Below are 21,101 nucleotides of genomic sequence, written 5' to 3'. Positions count from 1 at the left end.
AGCCACATTCACATGCACATGCTCACACTCAGACACACGTGCATGCACATACACCTAAAAAAAGCATATATTTTAAAGAGATTCTTATTTCTCGTCCTTCAGTCTGAGAATATAAGTAAAGATCATAAACTGACTTATTTTTCTCTAATTACAAGGAGTACAATTTCAGTGCACATGAGAATGATCTTCCTGTTTGATAGGGACTCACTAGAGTTATTTCACAGATAAAAATGGTATTTGGAAGGAACTGGTAAACTTAAAACAACAAACAATGCTTGTATGAAATGAGCGTACTTTGATCCGATAAAGTTCCTGTTGCTGTTAAGTATTTTAGGGGAATTTCTAAACAAATTTCAGCCTAGCATATAAACCAGCCTTTCCTGCAGATCTATTGTTTTTAACTGTCTGCCTTTCTTGCTGGCCTGAAGGTCACAGAAATCCTCCTGCCTCTGCCTCCTGGGTGCTGCCTGGTTTATTGCTTGCTTTTTAATCCCAGGACATACCTTCTAAAACCAATAAGCAGAAAAAACAAGCAGCAAGCATGCAGGCTAGACCACTTAACCACATGGTCTAGGTACTTCTTCAGAGTATATTTTCATTGGCAGTTTCTCTAAACCCAGGAATTATTCAATTACTATTCCTTTAATGTCTACCTTTTAATAAATTATTTGGGGGTATATGCATAATGCAGTGACACACTTTTAGAGGTTAGAGGGTAATATTCTAGAGTTGGTTCTCTTCTTCCAGTTTGTTGGTCCCAGGGATCAAACTCAGGGTGCCAGGGTTATCAGGCTTAGTGGTAAGCCCCTTTACTGGCTGGGCCATCTCACTGGCTCCATATATACCTTTTCTATATAATGAAATTATATATTTCAAAACAATATGCATGCCAAAATGATATGAGAATAACACTTAAAATATTTGTGTGTATGCAGTGTGTGTAAGCTTGGACCTGTGCACGTGAGTGAGTCCAGTGTGTGCCTGCCACAGCACACATGGAGATCAGAGGACAGCCTCCCATTTGTCCTGATCTTTCACCTTGTTTGGGACAGGTCTTTGTTGTTTTGCTACTGTGTAGGCCAAGCGAATTGTCCTGGAAGCTTAAGAAACTCTGTCTCCTAGGAGAACGCTGGGATTGCAGATGCCCACACTGCACAACTGGCTTCATGTTGGTTTCAGGGCTTCAGACTCAGGTCTTTCTTGCACCACAAGAACCATCTCCCAGCCCAGCACTTGCTTGTTTTGTTTTTCTCTTCCATCTGAATTGCCTTTGTGTTTTTAATGCCTGTCTCTCTATCAAGCAATGCAACTGTCTTCGCTCTTCCATCTTTGTAGATGAATGGACCTAGCATAGGGCCAAGCTCGGTGTGGGCTAATAAAGGGTACACGATTGCCTAGTTTTTAATGATGTTTTAAATATCTCAGTGGGAGAACTTTATGGAGTAGCAGAATGAAATTTAAGTGCACACATTCTCCACAGTTTTGCCAGGATCCCTTCATTCCCGTTTCTCTGGAAGGTAGCAAAAGCAAAGGCATACTTTCCAATGTTCCTTTCACATTTGAAGTTGTCTGACTGACAGTACTGTACTTTAGACTAGGAGGCTGGAAACTTTCATTCTTTCAAACAAAACAAACCTTGGCAAGTCAGGCAATAATAGAGACTACTATTGCAGTTGGAATTTTGAGTCCTTTTTATTTTAGGCATAGATACTACTAGCCTTCTCTGAAGTTCATACTCTTAAAAGTTGGCTGAAGTCTGGAGCAGGGTTCCAAAATCCCTGTCCAGTGGGCCAAATATATAGTTATAGTTATATGTGGTTACATAGCATTATTGAATCTTCCAAACTAAAACTTAATATAACCACCTGTACTTGAACCATGGGGAATGAAGCTTAGAATAATTCTCTGACACAAATATTGAACTCTAATGTTTACAGTAGAATGCAGTTTTCCAGTCTTAGAATGAGGTGTCAGTCATCTTTTTATTCTTTGCTTTACCTCGGATGGCTATGAAATCAGAATACCCATGCATGCCTCTCCAAGTTACGTTGGTTATTTAATTTTTGTTTCGGGGACTTGGCTTACTAGCCCAGGCTGGCTCTGAACCACATGCATGCACCACCACAGCTGACTCTATATCCTTCCGTGTTTGTCTGTTTTTCTGGTTGTTCCTGTTTTTCATTTAAATCATATGTGTGAATAGAAGCATGCCACTGTGTGTGCATGTGTACGCACATGTATGCATGCACGTGTATGTGTGTGTTATCAGAGGACAACCTCTGGGAGTTGTTTCTCTCCGTGTACCATGTGGATCCCAGAGGTCAAACTCAGGTCTTCAGGTTGTAAGCACCGTTACCTGCCCAGCTCTCTCACCAGCCTTTTTCTTTCTTTTTAGCCAGGGTCTTACTATGTGTTCCTAACTCCTGGAACCTACAGTATATAGAAATGCAGCTTTGAGCTTGCCATGATTCTCTTGCCTCCTTTACCTCCTTAGTGCTGGAATTACAGATGCTCACCTCCACATCTCCCATGGTTTTGTTTTTGTTTTTTTAATAATTGAGAACCTAGGTTATAGCATGCTGATTTTAATGCTCTGTAAAATAATGCCTCCACTTCCCAAGTGCTGGAATTATAGGCCTACACCACTCCACTTATGCTGTGTGGTTGGACAAGGCATGGTATGCAAGCACTGTACAGCTGAACTATATACCCATCCCCCAAAGTTGTTTGGACAGTAGAATAGTAGTTCATAGAAACTGGGTCGAGCCTTACAGTATTGACCTTGTGTTCTGGGTGATCACACTGGCTTCTGATTTTTTGATTGATTATTGGGGATCACAGGAATTAATAGGTACTTCCTTAAGTGCCAATCTACAACCAACAGGGCTGTCCACTGTCCCAGTAGCTTCTTGTCACTCGAGCTATGTAGCTAGGGACAGATCCGTGTGAGCCTATAGGCCCTCCTACATGACCTTTGTACTCTAAAGAATTACTTTGGCAGAAATAATTCTGTGTAACCAAAACCTGGTCTATGGAAGAAGGGAAAATGACATTGAAGTCATAATGAATGAGCAATAGAGGATTTTCTTTGGGGCTGGATATTTCCTATGGAAATCCCCTTTACAGAAGGACACATAAGGTTTTATTTTCCTGGAAACAAATGTTTCTCCACCCTTAGCTGGAAAGACAGATGCTAATCCAGCAGATCTGTCTCAAAATGGATGTGCTATCATTTTTTGCTAATGGGCCAAATTGATTTTTGCTCTGGCAGAGGCAATTGCTGCAGAGATTGACATGGGCATAAACACTTTATAGACTGAAAATACTTTCTGTTCATCCTAAACCAGTGTTCACTAAGGATAGCAGGTGACCTCATCTTGAGACATCTGATTTGAACTGTGGAAACAGCTCAAAAGGCAAGCTTGAGAATCTAGGTTTGATCACCAGAACACACATTAAAGAAAAAAAAAAAAAAAAATCAGGCATGGTGGCCCATACTTCTAATGCCAGCACTGGGGAAGCAGAGACAGGTATATTTTGGGTGCTCTCTGACCAACTTTCTAGCCTGATCATGTGCCCCAGGCTAGTGACAGACTGTATGAATGAATGAATGAATGAGTGAGTGAGGTGGACAGCACCGAAGGAATGCCTGAGGTTGTTCTCATGCCTGTGTGCCCTCTCTCTCTTTCTCTCCCTCACACATTGCTCTCTCTCACATACACTTCACACACACACACTGCTTACTCTCTCACACTGCTCTTCTCTTGGGAAACATGAGATCCAAGCCAACCTGGGTTCTATAGTGAGACTGTGCCTTTACTTCATATAGAATCTCTGTCACTGGTCATCTCATACAAATGGCAATGTCCCCGCCTCCTTCTCTTTTTCTTCTGGTGCTGCAGTCTGAAACCAGGGCCTTCATGACAGACAAATGTTATATATACCACGAAGCTAACTCCCCAGCTCCCAAGTGTTTTGTGACTGGCTTCTTTACTGAACATAGTAGAATTCATCCATACTGGAGTATATGTCTTACATAATACCTTTTAATGGCAAAGTAATATTGCATTGTATGGAAATACCACATTTTGTTTTTATATTCACTGGTTGATGGACATTTGGATGCTCTTTTTTAAGACACACGTTATTGCCTAAATAATAAGGTGATTTAAATGACATCTAGGATGGACACAGGGTTTGGAAGCAAAATTCAAGAAAAACTCTGAGATTTTCAGATTTTGTAAGCCTGTTAAACCTTAGCAGACAGTGGGCAGAGCCTTGTAACTTTTATGATTCTCTAGTGAAGCTTTTACTTTGAGTTAATGAAGTTGCAAGCACTGGCCCCATTAGCTCATGCCTGATCTTCATGGCTAATTGGCCCACTGGGCCTTTGTGTCTGTACCAGTGTGTTCAGGTGTATCTGTGGAGCTGAAGGGACAGCCAGCAGCATATCCAGCATGAGCACACACATATATATATCTATATACAGACTTCCAAAACTTCCACCTCATTCACTGTGGGACATTGACGGTTCGCACTGCTCCCAGTCCCAGTGATAGCATTAAGTCTTTGACCTTAATTCACATGCGCTTTCAAATAAGGTGTCAGGGGGAGTAAACAGGTCGCGTCAGCAAGCACTTGAAGAGAGATCAGGAACACAGCAAAAGCAAGGAGAGAGGGAGGCTGCAGTTGCTGCCTGTGGGAAGAAGAGGGCCGGGGTAGGTAGCTGAGAACTGAGCTGAGACCCAGTGGGCCTGGTGTCCAGAGCCAGAGCCTTCAGCTGGGAAGAGCAAGTAATATTCCCCATGGAGGGACGGATTTGGCCCTTTGAGATTTGCAGCTTATGAAGGACCTGGAACACGGGCTGGGGGGGCAGTGTGTAGTTCAGTTGCAGGGAATGGGCCAGTTTGAAGTATCCCCTTGCTCAAATCATGCTAAAAAGACAAAAATCAAACATAAGAACTGGAGAGAAATTTATTAAATTTTACCAGGATCTGATTTATATTGTGTTTCTTCTTCTGAATGGATGTTTTTGGATGTGTAGTCTGGGGGGGGGTTGTATTTTTTTTTTTTTCGGTGCTAAGATTCAAACCTATTACCTCAAGGCATGTAAGACAAGTACTCTATTGAAATACAACTTCAACCATTAGATAAATAGACTTTTAATTTTGGAACTAGAAATAGCTTTTGGTAGTTTTGTAGAGGTGTTGCCCTTTACCTTTCAAGTAGACAAACAGTGTAATAATAAAAACTATTGACAGAGGTGTTTGGATTAACTAGTTTTTGTGTGTGTAAAAAGTTATGGGAGTATAAATTGCTGCAGCCTTTCTGCTTTGGTGGTATGTAATAAAATCTATCATATACTCTGTGTCTCGGATACTCTATTTTCAGATAAATTCTTACCTCTGCATATAGGAGGAATTCGGTTTATTACCACATGATTGATTGATGGTTGCACAAGCTTTTAAGAATCAACTTTCTCTCAGCAGAGAAATAGATGGACAAAATGTATGCTTTTATAAGATGCATAAGTATACATTTGTATGTGTGTCCATTAAGATGTGCAAAACGTTAGCCAGGCAGTGGTGGGATGCTTTTAATCACAGGTCTTGGGAGGCAGAACCAGTCAGATTTCTGAGTTTGAGGCCAGCCTGGTGTACAGGGCAAGAAATCCTGTCTCCAAAAACAAAAACGGAGAAGAATTGTGTGACTGTGGGAATTAGGAAGAATTAGGAAGCTGATTTGTGTGACTGTGGGAGGTGGTGAGTGAGTACTGTGTCAGGCTGGAGGGTAACAAGGTTCCCAAGTAACCACAGGGACACCTCGGGTTTGTTCAGGCCTTTCAGCTGATTCGATGGCATCAACCCACCCAGGATTGCATTTGCCATCTGTTAGACGATATAAACAAGTTCTGAAAAATACTTCTGTGTCAGTTTCTCAGAGTTGACTAACAGTACTGTAGCTCATCCAGGGGACAGCTAACACTGTAATAGTGAGATGTTGTTTGTAAGAATAAGCTCAGTCCATGTATATCCAGGTCTCAGAAGCATAGCCGTTAATAAAAAGGAAAAGAGAAGAGTGAAATGAGTTGGTCATACCACAAATGTTTCTCATGTAACCTTTGTTTCAATAAAGCAAAAACATCTCAGTCGGGACTAAATGTGTGTGTATATAAAGGTATAAAACAGATTAGAAAGTCCTTGGTAGTCCTGATTACAGATTCTCTGAGGACTAGCTTGGTGTCTCTAGGGCACGCAGTGATCTTGTCTGCAGTAGTGCAAAGCTTTCTGCCAGCAGACCCATCGTCTCAGTCAGGGTTTCTATTCCTGCACAAACATCACAACCAAGAAGCAAGCTGGGGAGGAAAGGGTTTATTCAGCTTACACTTCCACATTGCTGTTCATCACCAAAAAAAGTCAAGACTGGAACTCAAGCAGGTCAGGAAGCAGGAGCTGATGCAGAGGCCATGGAAGGATGTCACTTACTGGCTTGCTTCCCCTGGCTTGCTCAGCCTGCTTTCTTATAGAACCCAGGTCTACCAGCCCAGGGATGGCTCCACCCACAATGGGCTGGGCCCTCCCCCTTGATCACTAGTTGAGAAAATGCCTTACAGCTGGATCTCATGGAGGCATTTCCTCAACTCAGGCTCCTTTCTCTGTGATATCCCCAGCTTGTGTCTAGTTGACACAAAGCCAGCCAGTACACCCATGAATACAGTTGTAGTTAGTAATTCCTGTCAGGACAAAGTGATTGTGAATTCTTCACTTTTCTGTGGTACTTTAAAAAATGTGTAGTTATCTGGACATGTGTGCATGCGTGTGAGATTAGAGGACAATTTACAAGATTCAGTTCTCTCCTCCTACCCCGTGAGTTCTACAGCTCAAATTCTGGGCAGCAGGCTTGCCAGCAAACACCTCTACCTACTAAGACATCCTGCTGGCTCCAGAGTCTTCTGTTTTCTTTCTCCTCTTGTTCTTGTTCTTTCTTTCTTTTAAATAGGAGACAAAAGTAGGAAGAGATCAGAAATAACTCAAAAACTATTGGAAGGTTACAGTCACAAAAAAGGGTAGTAAGAATCTAAGGAAATATTTAAAAACTGTAGATATTTCCTTAATTTCTTCTCATAATGCAGTGCTCTGACAGCACTTATCCCAGTGTGTGTCACAACACACCTGAAGAAGTCATTGAGCTACCATGGTGAATGCAAAGGTTGGTAGTGAAACCTCTTGTTGCCCATTGGATGTTTACCAGGGTTCAAGATGTAATGCCTCAGAGTTTCTGGATCTCAGTAAAATGGGGTAACTAATAACCATCAGTTAGGACCACACAGGATCCAAGTCAAATAAAACTCCATGAGCATTAACAGATCTTCCAAATCTAAACAATTAATAAAGGAATCAAGATCTCTCCGATGAATAAAGCAGATAAGATTTCATTTATCTTTAACTTTCTGTGGTTGGCTCCTTCTCTAGATATTTTGTGGTCCTGACCTCTCATCCTGATAATGACATTTTGAGGTAGGAGAGCTGATCTATTTGTTTCCGTGTTACCTAGAGATTCTTGAGTAAACAGGAATGGCCATCTGTTTGAATATGACCAATATTTTAGAGCTCTGCTCTTGCAATATTAATTACAAATGGTTTAGTGTGTACCAAGCATCAAGTATTATAAAGAGTGTGCAAGTGCTCTCTAGAGCTGGGGTGGGGCTTAGTGGCAGTGTTTGAGTAGCATGCTGAAGGTTCTGGGTTTGATCTCAGAACTGCAAAAATAGATATGTAATAAAACAGGACTTTTATAATGCTAGATTATCATATTTAGCCTTCATACTTCTTAGAAAAGCAGACTAAGGCTTACAGAGGCAATGTTAATAACCCAATTATTCAAAATGGACCCCGACATTTGAAGTTCCATTGCTCCTATGATGGCATGTTACCGATTACAGACAACACAAATGACATACAATGCCATTTGATAGGTAATGTAATAGATAGTATAAATTTGTGGGAGCCAGAATGTTCTGTTTGTTCATTTGGTGTGTTATTTTGTTTAGAGACAGGGCTTCTCTGCATAACAGCCTTGACTGACCAGGAACTCACAGAACTCTGGCTGCCTCGGCCTCCCAAACGCTGGGAATAAATGCTGGAATAAAGGTGTGCAGCACCAAGCCCAGCACCAGAGAGGAGTTTTGAGTTAACATATTTGAATAAAGTTTTGTTTTGTTTTGCTTTGCTTTTTGAGACAGGATCTAGCCTGGCCTCCAGCTCTCAATCTTCCTGCCTCAGCCCCCTAAGTGTTGGAGTTACAGGCACGCATCAGCAAAGCTGGCTCAATAAGTATTTCTGGTCTAGCTTAATGCTCAAGAAGGCCCATCTCAGTTCTCCACATTTCCTTAACCAGGCTTGTGTTCCACGTCCATGATGAGTATGAACAATGTGACTCCTGTGGCCACCTGTTGGCCCTCAAGCAGTTGTCCCTCTGCCAGATTTGCTTCTAGTACTTCCCCCAAGGCCAAGGAGGTAATCAAATGTTGGCAAGGTTAGGACAGGAACAGCGGCTTCCAGCAACACTCAAGGAAGAAGGAAGCAAAGCTTTCTTCAAATGGAGCCTGTCGCAGAGAATCCTCAGTTAACTCTTGTCACGGATGTGCCTGCCACACAGCTTTAACTTCTGTCTCAGTTCATACAAGGGGTTGTATAAAATGACAGAAAATTCCAAGCTGTAGAACTTGGCATTTGTTTAGAGACTTGTAAATCACTTAAGATTATCTTCTGTAAATATTACTCACATTTTTAATTACAAAAGACAAAGTACTGAAATATCGATTTGCCCTTGCGTATGTAAAGAACAGCCTTAGAAATCTTTCTCCTGAGATGGTTTCTCTGCGTATCCTAAAACTCACCAGACCTGGCTGACCTTGAACTCAAGAGATCTGCCTGCCTCTGCCTCTTGAATGTTGAGATTTAAAGTGTGTGTCACTACCCTCAGACAATTTTTCTTATTTTAAGGCACAGTCTTGCTAAGTTGCTCAGGGTGTCCTTAAACTGCCTGTGTAGCTCAGAATGATCTCCTGACCCTCCCTCCTGCCTCAACCCCCCAAGTAGCTGGGACTGCAGATGTGTAACATCACCACAGTTTATCTCAAATGGACAGCCCCTCTTGCTTCAAATCTGCTGAGGGCTTTTTGTTTGATTGGTTTTGTGTTTTTTGTTTGTGTTTTGTTTTGTTTTGGATAGAACTAAACCCTCTTCACATCAGCTTGATCACAAGCAGAATTATACCTCCAATAATTAACCTAGACTTTATTTTGTCACAGTAGGTATCTATACTTACTAAGTGGAAAAGAAACATTCTAGCAGGAACTGGTTTGATGATTTATACTATTTGGCAGGTAGAAACTGATGAATACATACTAAGCTTTTTTTTTTTTTTTCAAATAAAAGTAGTCTTTCTTGGCTGGTTTGTATCTTTTCCATCCATTTCATTCTTAAGTCTTCTGTTTTTTTCTCTCCACACTAGAAATGGAGCTGATCTTTCCTGCTAATGACCTCCAGTTGTAGACAGCACCATAGCTCAGGTCATAGCAAACCTGGCCACAGCCCCAGCCTGTGATCCAATGACTGCCTTCCTAAAACATAGGGGCCATTCAACACACAAGCGCATGTGCTACCTGCTGCTGTAACATCTTCCAGACTTCACGCTACAAAGGCAGTGTTGATTTTTTGTTCTTCGGTTTAAAAATAACTTGTACTTCAGCTAAAATAACTAGATTCATGGCCAAGAGCCAGTATAGAAATGGATTTTCCATGGTTGAAAGGGGCCAACATTTCTGTAGCTAAACCTAAATATCAAAGAGCTAAATAACATGTTGAACTTTTCTAGCATAAAAACTCTAGGTTTCTTCAAAGCTGATTGTATAGTCTTAAGTCTCAGTTAAAATATGAATTATTTAGAGAATGACTCTCATTTCTTGGCCTTTTAGTTAAGACTATGTGTGCTCAGGGATTTTTATGTTGTATTCAATGCTCATTATAAGATGTTAAAGTTAAGTATTTCAAAAGTTTTTTAAAATCAAATTATGAGCCAAATGTGTGTTATATACACCTTTAATCCTAGCACTTGAGAGGCAGAGGCAGACAGATCTCTGAGTTCGAGGCCAGCCTAGTTTACATAGTGAGTATCAGGCCAGCCAGGGCTATATGGTGAGACTTTTTTAAAAGAAAAACAAATTAAGAGGCTAGAGGAGAGTGTTAGTAACAGCAGCATTCACCAACTGTCAGACATGCAGATGCTTGGGGCTTGCTGGGCAGCCGCCCTGGCCTAATAGACAAGCCCTGGGTTCCAGTGAGAGACTCAGCCTCAAGAAGCAAGGTGATATAGCTCTTGAGGAAAGGTGCCTAAGTTTGACCACTGGCCTCCACATGCATGCACACATACATCCACCTGCACAAGCAATACACAGCCAAATTACACTTTTTCTTATTTTATACAAATAATATACTTAGAACAAATCTAGTTTTTGTTTTGTTTCATTTCGTTTTTATATGACTGCTTGTATGCTTTAGAACAGGTTAGCTCTGTAATGGTCTCCTCTAATTTTTACCATATATACCCAGCTGCATAAAAATATTACAGGAGGGCTGGAGAGATGGGTCAGCGGTTAAAAGCATTGACTGCTCTTCCAGAGGTCCCGAGTTCAATTCCCAGCAACCACATGGTGGCTCACAACCATCTATAATTGGATCCAATGTACTCTTTCTGGTGTGTGTCTGAAGACAGCCCACAGTGTACTCAAATAAATACAAATAAATACATCTTTTTTTTTAAAAAAGAATATTATAGGAACTTTAACCTGCTGCCTTCAAAATAGTTTTATCTTTCAGTTAGGAATTGACTGTTTTCTAGTGAGGGTTTTGTTGTTGTTTTGAAACAGTCACATTTCAGCCTGGCTTCAGGCCCCTGTATAATAAAGAATGGCCTTAAACTTGTGAACTTTGGATCTTCTGCTGCCTCCCAAGTGCTGGGATTGTACATTTGCATTAGCATGCCCTGGTTCTGTAGTACTGAAGATAGAACCCAGGGCTTTATGCTTACTAGACAAATGCTCCACCAAGTAAGCCACATCCCCATGAAATTATTAGATTTTAAGAATCACTGAGTTCTCCTACATTGCAGGGATGGCAGAGTGGCCCAGCTGCTTTGCCTGCAGGCCTGGCAGCATTTCATAAAGTTAAACATACACCTCCCCTGTGACGCAGTGGTTGAACTCCTGTGTATTTATCCTATAGATATAAAAGCTTAGCTCACACACAGACCTGTACATAATTGTTGTTCATGTCAGCTTTAGTTTTAATAGCTCTAAACCAACAACAACCCAAATGCATAAATTGATAAGCAAAGCCTGATACACCCATGCCCCGAAACACAGCTAGCACTGACAGAAAAGAGGACTTGCTGTCCACACACCTACCAAGTCAGGTAAAGGCACCGTGCTGAGTAACAACTCTTCTTACAAGGTGGAAGACTACGGAACTCCATTTGCATAACATTCTCACAAGAACAGACTTAGAGTGCTCTGGATGATAGGGTAGGACTGACTAGAAAGGGGCTCAGAGGAGATTTTTGTGTCGATCGACAGACCATCCTGTGTTATGGTTGAGGCGACAGCTATGCAGATCCATATACAAGATAAAATTTTATACAGATACTCCTCTCTCTGAAAGCAATAAGGGATACAGAGACTGGCAAAAACCCTGAGGCCGGAGAGATGGCTCAGCAGTTAAAAGCTCTTACAAAGCATCCAAATTTAGCTCCCAGCACTTGTGTTAAGTGGCCAATATCTGCCTCTAACTCCAGTGCATCTGACGCCACATGGTCTCTTCAGGCACCTACACTCGTGTGCATAACCCACACACAGACACACAAATGCACATAATTTGCTCGAACCAGGGTTCCTATTGCTGTGACAAAACACCATGACCAAAGCAACTTCGGAAAGAGAGTTTATTTGGTCTACACTTTCATATTACTGTTCATCCTGGAAGGAAGTTAGGACAGGAACCTGGAGGCAGGAGCTGCATTGAGGGGCGCTGCTAACTGGCTGTCATGACTCGCTCTAACTGCTTCTTATAGAACCAGGACCTCCATCCCAGGTCCTACAATGGACTGGGCCCTCCTTCAGCCAATCAATCACTAACTTAAAAAATGCCTTACAGCAGTGTTTCTCGACCTGCGGGTCATGACCCCTTTGGGGATTACATATCAGATATTTACGTTACGATTCATAACAGTGACAAAATTACAGTTATAAAGTTGCTGGGGATTTTTTGAACAACTTTATTTAAAAAAATAAATGTACAAATTTAAGCATTTTTGCATAAAAGTATACGAATACATTTTGTCAGTGCTTGGTTTTGTTTTTTTTTTTTAAAGGTTTGATAGTGTGCATTAAGATCTTACTAGTTATAATGAGCATAAAGTACATGTAAAACAGGATGTAACCTGGAATTAGTCAAAGTTTTCTTGGTGTGTAAGGATTAAGCATAATGGTTTTTTTCTTTTCTTTTTTTTTTTTTTCTTGAACTTCATATAGTCTGTGAGTTGTTTCTGGGGTGTTCAGAGCTTTCTGGGGTTAGTATCCAATTATCAGTGACTGTATATTATGTCTGTTTTTTTGTGACTGTGTTAAGTCACTCAGGATGATATTCTCTAGATGCATCCATTTTCTTAAGAATTTCATAAAGTCATTGTTTCTGATGGCTGAGGAGTACTCCATTGTGTAAATGTACCACAATTTTTGTATCCATTCATCTACTGAAGGACATCTGGGTTCTTTCCAGCTTCTGGCAGTTATAAATATGCTGCTATGAACATTGTGGTGCATGTATCTTTGTTGTATGTTGGAGCTTCTCTGGGGTATATGCCCAGAAGTGGAATAACTGGGTCTTCAGGTATTATTATGTCCAATTTTCTGAGAAATCGCCAGAAGTTGCTGTTTTTTAATTATTTTTAATTTCATGGTTGGGGGTTACCACACATGAAAATTGCATTAATGAGTCATAGCATTAGAAAGGTTGAGCTCAGACCACTGCCCTAGAGGCTCGCCTACAGCCTGGTCCTGGTCTTATGGAAGCATTTTCTTAATTGAGGTTCCTTCCTCTCAGGTAACCTTAGCTTGTGTTATTAAGTAAAAAATATCCAAATAAGGTCACTGTCAAAATCCAAGTAAAGTCATAGCCCATACTTGTTGTACAAGTAGTTATTTAATGCATTGGAGAATGTACTGTGATTATAGAAAATGTTACTGTGGGAGCTAAGGGGAATCACCTCATCTAGGAGCTGTGTGTGTGTGTGTGTGTGTGTGTGTGTGTGTGTGTGTGTGTGTGTGTGTGAGAGAGAGAGAGAGAGAGAGAGAGAGAGAGAGAGAGAGAGAGATCAGAGGGTAACTTTCAGAGGTTGCTCATCTTTCACCCGTTCTAGGAGTCACCCTCAGGATGTCAGCTTGCAGACACCGTCACCTGCTGAGCCTTTTCACCAGCATTCCATGTGCATATCTCCTTTTTGATATCTCCTTAGGAGACCTAGCCTATTTTACAACTAAGCTTAAGGGGGGGGGCTTAAGAAGAGACTAGAACAATAGTAGCTGTGTCTACAGATATTCAATATTAGGTACTGAGGGCTCATGAAAAGAATGAGGGCCAGAAGCTTTGGGGGGGGGGTTCTTGGTCACTTGTAGACCTAAGACCTGATATGAGATGGATGAGCTCCCAAACAGAGTCACCCTGTGCTTTTCTTTCCCTCCTTTTGAGAACACACTGCCATGGTGGCAGTGTAGAGTAACACATCCCTATGTACAGTGCAGAGAGCTGAAGGGGAAACACTCATTGACAAAAAAATCTACAAGTGTGGGTGGTGTGGTTGGAGATGTAGCTCAGTTGGTAGGGTGCTTGCCTAGCACGCATGGAACCTTGGGTTCTACCCCTAGCACCACGTAAGCTGGACGTCGTGATAATGTATGCCTGTAAGCCCAGCACTTGGGAGGTCGAGACAGTGGGATCAGCAGTCCAAGGTTTTCCTTTGCTGCATAAAGAATTTGAAGCTAGGCTACATAAGACGTGTGAGGGAGAGAAGGAAGGAAACAAGTAAAGAAACATCGTTTGAGTAATAGAGGAGTGGTGGCTGGCTTACATGTGCCCAAAGGATCCATAGAGAAATATTGGAGATAAGTAAGCCATTCACCCTAGGACCTCAACAGCTAAGGGCTGGGATGGAAGTGTGTATACATGCGAAGTGGTTCAACCACCAGGTTCCCTTCCCTATCCCAGTTGCCACTGAGAACAAATCTCTTCTGCCTACAGACAAGAGGTAAAAGTGCACAGGGGAACTTGGTGGACATGGGTTCAGTATACTCTGGCTCCCAACCTCCATTCCTGACTAACAGAAAGGCCCACCATCTGTTGGGTGTTCTTCTCTGCCATCTACTCAGTGATTGGGAATTAGGAATGTCTTGTAGAATCAATGCCCCTGAGGGCTCTCCATAGTCAGGCTCCCCACGGACTTGCTGTCTAGACAGTGTGCTCACAGCCACTAGCAGCAGCCACCCAGGACCCACAGCTCTGCAACAGCTAGAAGGGCTTTATTTGTAAATATGAACTGACTTATTAAAAAAAGAAAAAGTGTGTGTGTGTGTGTGTGTGTGTGTGTGTGTACACCACAAGTGCAAAAGTGCTGACAGAGACCAAAAGAGGGCATCGGATCTCCTAGGGCTGGAGTAACCTGCATTTGTTCCTGCCTGGCGTAGATACAGGAAACTGTTTTGAATACTCTGTAAAAGCAATACATGTTCTTAACCACTGAGCTATCTCTCCAGCCCCCAACAACCCCCTTTAAAGATCACCAGAAGTGGCTGAGCATGGTGGCATATGCCTTTAATCCCAGCATAGAGGCAGTCTGATACACATAATGAGTTGTAGGCCATCCAGGGTAACATAGTGAGACCCTGTCTTTTAAATAAATAAGTAACCACCAGAAGTCAGGCATGATGCTGCACACTTATAATCTTGGCACTCTTGAAACTGGCACAGGATTGTGAGTTTGAAGCCACCCTGAACTACTTTGAGAGACCTTGTCTCAAACAAACAAATGGGCTGGAGAGATGGCTTAGCAGTTAAGAGCACTGGCTGCTCTTCTAAAGGACTGGAGTTCTGTTCCCAGAATCCACATGGTAGCTCATAGCTGTCTATCTCCAGCTCGTGGGGGTCCAACACCCTCTTCTAGTCTCTGTGAACACCAGACACACATGTGGTACAGAGACATACATGCAGCCAAAATTCCCATGCACATAAAACAGTAAGATGCCTTTTTAATTGAATAAACAAAACAAATAATAATACCAGAAGCTGAATTAAAAAGGCTTTATCAGAGGGATAGTTTAGAATATATCTAATTAGGAGATGATGGCATGGGGAACTGGAATAGAATACTTAACACTCTAGAATACTCAGAAAAGAGTATAAACACGTCCATAAACGAAGGCCAGAATGCTGATTTTAAAAAGGAAGAGTTAAGATACTAAAGCACTCAGAAAAAAATGACATATACGTAGTATGTGTGTAATTAAAAACACCAGGTAGGATGACACACACTTACCTATAATCCCAGTACTCAGAAGGCTGAGGCAGAAGGATTGTGAGTTTGAGGATCATGAGTTTGAAGCCAGCCAGAGCTACTTAGCAAGACCTTTTCTCAAAAGAAAGCAAAAATCAAAAGGAAAAAAAAAAGAGTTAGGATGTAAAGTTGAGAATGTTTTTCAGATGTAAAACATAAAGACAGAGTAGGAAAATAGAGAAAAGGTACAGTTAGATAAATCTAGGAAGCATAAAACCTTCATCTGAGCTCCGAAAGAAATCAGAAAAAAGTAAAGCAAGCACTTTCCAGATCCGACAGACTGACTCTTCACATGGCTAGAAGCTACCAAGGACCTCATAAAATAAATGGAGAAGATACTCATGGTGAGAAGGACCACTGTTTGATTTTACGACATAGGGATAAAGAGATAGCTTCTAAAAATAAGCTTTAAAGAAGGGGAGAGTCTGAAGCTGGGAATATGGTTCAGTCAGTCAAGTGCTTGCTTGCAGCCATGGGTACCTAAGTTTGGATCTCCAGTAGCCATAAAACCCAAGCACAGCTGCAAACACCTGTAGCCCAGTGCACCCCTGGGTCTCACTGCCCAGCTAGTCCAGATGAATTGGCAAACTCCAAATTCAGTAAGAGATCATGTCTCAAAACTATGGCATCCACACAAGCATGCACACAAACCTCCCAAAAGGGTCGGGTATGGGGAAGTCCGTTGACTTGAGGAAAAGTGAATGCAAAAGACAGGAGAGCAGCATCTTAAATGTTCTGAGGAAGACAGGTGGTGTGTTATACTGTCCAGCAAAGCAGCAAACGAATGTGAAGGTAAAAGTAGTTACAGAGGATAGTGAGAAGGCACTTGCCACCCAGCCTGATCACCCATCGTATCAGGGAGAACAGACTACCCCAGATTGCCCTCTGTTGGTACGTACACATTCCCCCTCTCCCTCCCTCCTGCACACACACAATAATAAATAATTTAACGTGTTTACGTAGTTTCAGATATTTGGGGGCTCGGATACTCATGCACCATCATTACGTCAGTTTTGGAGACTCATCTCCAGCAGAGGGAAGAAAGTGGACGGTGAGAATGGGAGCTCTCAGACAGACAGACAGACAGCTGGGAGCACGCACGGGCAGCAGCCTGGCAGCCTTCGGTGGGGCTGAGAGAGAGGACAGAGCCTTTGCAAGGGAAAGTGAGAAATAAACCTGTGCTTGATCTGACGCTGCATGGGAAAGGACTTAAGGTAGACACGTAGAAGCAAGGGGGAAAAGGGCAAACCAAACATTAATTCCAGGAAGAACAAAAAGGCTTTACTAAGAAAGGAAATGTGATCTTAAGTACATTCTTTGAATTGTAGTAACCAATATTTACAGTCAAAATGAATACTGTTAACTGACAAAGGGGTCAATCACATAGGAAAGATGGGGTATCAGAGAGAAGGGGGTCCTCCTGAATTTTAATTGGCATCCAAAAGTTACTCTCTAAAATTGAAACTGAATAGTCAAACTGGTGGTACTAAAAGGGAGGGAAAGCACGTGATTGGAAGGGTCTTTGGAGTAATTGCAAAACTGTATTTTGTCATTCATCCTCTATTCCCAGTTACTAACAGAGAGCCTCTTTTTCCTATGAAGGATGTGTGTAAAGCATCTGATGCATTGAATGTTGGCTCGTTTCCCATCCTTTATCATGTGGCCATCTACAAATACATACGTGGAAAAACAGGTAGAGAGACCTGAGTGGTCCATTTAGAACGATGAGTATGAGGCACCTTGTTGGTCATCATGCAGCAGACATCTATAGTCACCATGTTGATGTGTTCTTAGTTATAACGCCAGCACCCTGGGAATAATCCTTGTTATCTGTACTGTACAGGTTCAGGCAAAATGAAAGCAAGATTGCCCTGAAGTTTCTAAATACTTGATAGCCAAAACATTACCTTTAATTATAAATTAAGTTGAGGTAGCTGCTTAAGCAGACTTTCCTAATGCTAGAGTGACAGCCACGAACAATCTACAGGTACCACAGAGAGTTCTTTGGCTTCCAGGCTCACATTCCTCATGGGGCCTGGGAGGGATGTAAATGGCTCCTGCTTGCTCCATTTCTAGCAGATTTTAGGCAGCCCTTGGGTAACTGAAAACTGCCGGGTTATATCCACCTTGCTGCCTGTTCATTAGGTCAGACAATCAAGGTTATTGGGTTTTTACATCTGCATTTTTTATGGGCTGAGGACTTGACTCAGCATACATGAAGTCCTAAGTTTGATCCCCAAAATTGTGTGAACCACACATGGTGACAATACACACCTATTATTCCAGCACTTGGGAAGTGAAAGCAGAGGGTCAGAAGTTCAAGGCCATCTTCATATCCATAGCTGGCCAGTCTGGGCCTGAGACCCTGTCTAAAGAAATAAATAATAAATAAATAATATATAAGCAAGCATTTGAGTCTTTGTTACCTATAAATAGGCTATCTAGGAATTTTAGATCTCACGGTGACAGAATGTTGATATCCTCCCTCTTTTGTTTATTAATTTGTTTGTTTTTGTGTGTTTGTTTGTCAGAATGTTATGGAGCAGTTCAATCCTGGACTACGAAACTTAATAAACCTAGGAAAAAATTACGAAAAAGCAGTGAATGGTAAGTCTTGATTTTTCTTAATTGATTACTATAAAGCACATATGAAATCTTATTTATCTTTAATACTTAACATTGCATTTAAGAATACCTATAAATGGAAATTTTAAGTAAGCAGCGGTGCAGGATGGTCCTGGTGCGTCTGACGTGAGCACTTGATAATAGTGAGGCACCACAGGCGACATGTTCTAACTTCCAAGTTGTGCTTTCTGATTACACAGACTTAGGCTTTTATATCATTTTCACGAACTTTTAAAATTTTTAAACAAATTTTTGTGAACTAATAATTCATATGTATACTTAAAACATTTGAATATGGCTAGATGTGATGGCACATTGCCTCTAATTGCAGCACTCAGAAGGCAGAGGCAGGTGGATTTCTGTGAGTTCAAGGCCAGCCTGGTCTACATAGTAAGATCCAGACCAGCCAGGGCTACACAGAGAAGAAAACCAAACAGCAATACATGAGAATCATTCACTTAACTATCTATAGAAGAATATCTTGCCTTTAGTTAGATTATTTTTTTTTTTTGTTTTATTTTGAGGCAGGCTAGCCAGCTTTGAACTCAGAGTCTCTTCCCACCCTCCAAGTGCCAGGATTACAAATGTGAGCCACTCTAACACTTTGCTGATGTATCATGTTCGTAATAACATGAGAAATAATATTTTAAATCTTAGTGAAAGAACATCTACGATAAAGGTAAACACTTCATTGAAACCGAATGTGAAGCCAGGCTGGTGGCATAAATCTACAATCCCAGCAATTTGGGAATCTGCCGTAGAAGGGTTACAAGTTCTATGCTAGCTTGTGCAACGTTGCATGAACTTTTCTCAGAGACAGTGAGAGCAAGAGAGGAAAGATAGTAAGAATAGAGAAATGGGAAAAGGGAGGGGGGAGACTTCAGGCAAGCATCCACCTAGCTAGGTGTGCCTGTTGTGTACAGGCTGGAGAAGTTCTTGTCTAACATTAATGAGGTCTGAATTTCAATCCCCAACAAAAATAAATAAATAAATTCAACCATTGGCATTTGCCTGTCTTTTGGGACCCAGGTTGCTAGCTATCTTGAAAAGGTTTTCACTGAGAAGCACTCCTGCATGTACTCCTACTAAAACTGAATGCTATTAGAATGCATTGATAACCACCCCATAACATGGCCTAGGCAAGACAGTGCACTGTTTGGGCCCTAAGCTATGGATGACAAGGAACATGGTAGTTGCAGTCACTGGGAAAGTAGAGTCCATGGCTGTACAATTTCACCTGCAGCTTTCAGTACCAGGAAATATAGCAGGTGAGGGGACTTGCTTCTCTGCCCAGCAGTGCCCTTGACAGTCACAGGCACCTTTTCTTCTTGGAGAGCAAGAGGCCAGCCTTGTAGCTCTCCCTCCGTGATTGCTTAATCACTGGGCCACAAAGCCACTGCTGTCTCTAGTCCTCATGGGGAAATATCACTATAACCTGTAGAACGTTTCCCCCTGTGTAGCCTGAACTACATTCTGAGGCACTCATATACTAAGAGTGATACTTGCAGCTTAGCCTCCTGTTAACACAGCTTCTCCCCTGAGGGTTCTTACTACTTTACCACCTCCTAGACATGACTCTGTACTTCATAAATATTCCCAGAACTTCTGCAGGTCATCTGGACATAGTTTTAGTGAAGCCACTGATAATGTTAGCTACATTTGTAAAGCCCTCGGTAAGAATTTGGGAGTAAAGATGAGGAAGTCAGTCAACAAAGATGAGAAGTGCAGTCAACAGATTACCATGTGGATGAATGGCTGACAAAGAAATATAGATCATTGATTGTCACAGGGATCTGAGCTATAGTGATTGGTGTGGACTGGAGCAGCAAGAGACTGTGCAAGAGCTCAAGCTAACAGATAAGGGATATTAGCACAGACACTGCTTCAAGCAGAAAAGGTGAGCCCTGGGCACCACACTAACCTGGGGAGAAGCTTTGAACAAGTGGGACCAGACAATGCCAGCTTGGCTACGTGTTGCACTGTGGCACCAGCTGTTGTACTATTACACAAAATGCTGCAGCTTCTCACAGACTTGAAGGCTTAAGACACCACCTTCTGTTTCCCCTGTAAGGCATGATAGCTCTCTGCAGCTCAGGGCTCACTCTGCTTCACACAGTCTGTCCTCAGGTGACCTTTCTCCATCAAGACCCCACTGGGCCTTACTATAGCGTCACTTAATGGCCTAGCATTACTAGGTTCCAGCGCAAGCCATGCTTGCTGGTACTGCACTGGCCAAAGCAAGTTCTATGACTGGTCTCAGGGAACCACCGACTTGAAATCTTAAGGGTGCAGTTCACTGAAACTGTTATGAAAGTCTCTCATGAGCATGTGGAATATGGATTTGTGGGAGAACCATGCAGGCGTTAGCAGAATAGGAATCCAGTGAAACCCTTCAAGAAAATCATTAGCCTTTAATCCAACCACTTGAGTGCCCAAGGCAGGAGGAGCTATGTGAGTTCCAAGCCAGCCTGGTCTCCATAGAGTGCCCCAGGACAGCCTGAGCTTTATATGAGACCCTATCTCAAAATCAACTAAAGCTTATCCATAGAGGTATGTATGTAGACGGCTCTAGATTGAGGAGATTATTAACCAATCAGTAAAATAGAATTTCATAGGTTTCCTTAAACAGTAAGAAACAGAAACTCTCACAAAGCAGGGCAAAGTTATCAAAATACTGTTTTCTTTTTTTATTAGTTCTGGATCCGTTGTATAGTTTTAAAGTTAATTTAGCTTTACTATAAAAGCAAAGCTATTTTGAAAGACTGAGGTTACATGGTTTTAAATATAAGTCAACAGTTAACTTTTCAAAAATC

General features: G+C 41.8%; 1 protein-coding gene across 1 annotated transcript in view; it reads left to right on the top strand.

Annotated features, from left to right (window-relative positions):
- The window catches only part of BAIAP2L1 (BAR/IMD domain containing adaptor protein 2 like 1), an 80,606-nt gene that overhangs the window by 10,828 nt on the left and 48,677 nt on the right, over nt 1-21,101 (top strand). The window contains exon 2 of the mRNA XM_080940536.1: nt 18,195-18,270. Coding sequence (XP_080796662.1) covers nt 18,195-18,270 — 76 coding nt within the window. The remainder of the gene's footprint in view (nt 1-18,194; nt 18,271-21,101) is intronic.

This window comes from Micromys minutus (genome assembly GCF_963924665.1).
Source record: "Micromys minutus genome assembly, chromosome: 29".
In the NCBI taxonomy this organism is placed as follows: Eukaryota; Metazoa; Chordata; class Mammalia; order Rodentia; family Muridae; genus Micromys; species Micromys minutus.
This window is presented reverse-complemented; position numbering and strand designations above follow the sequence as displayed.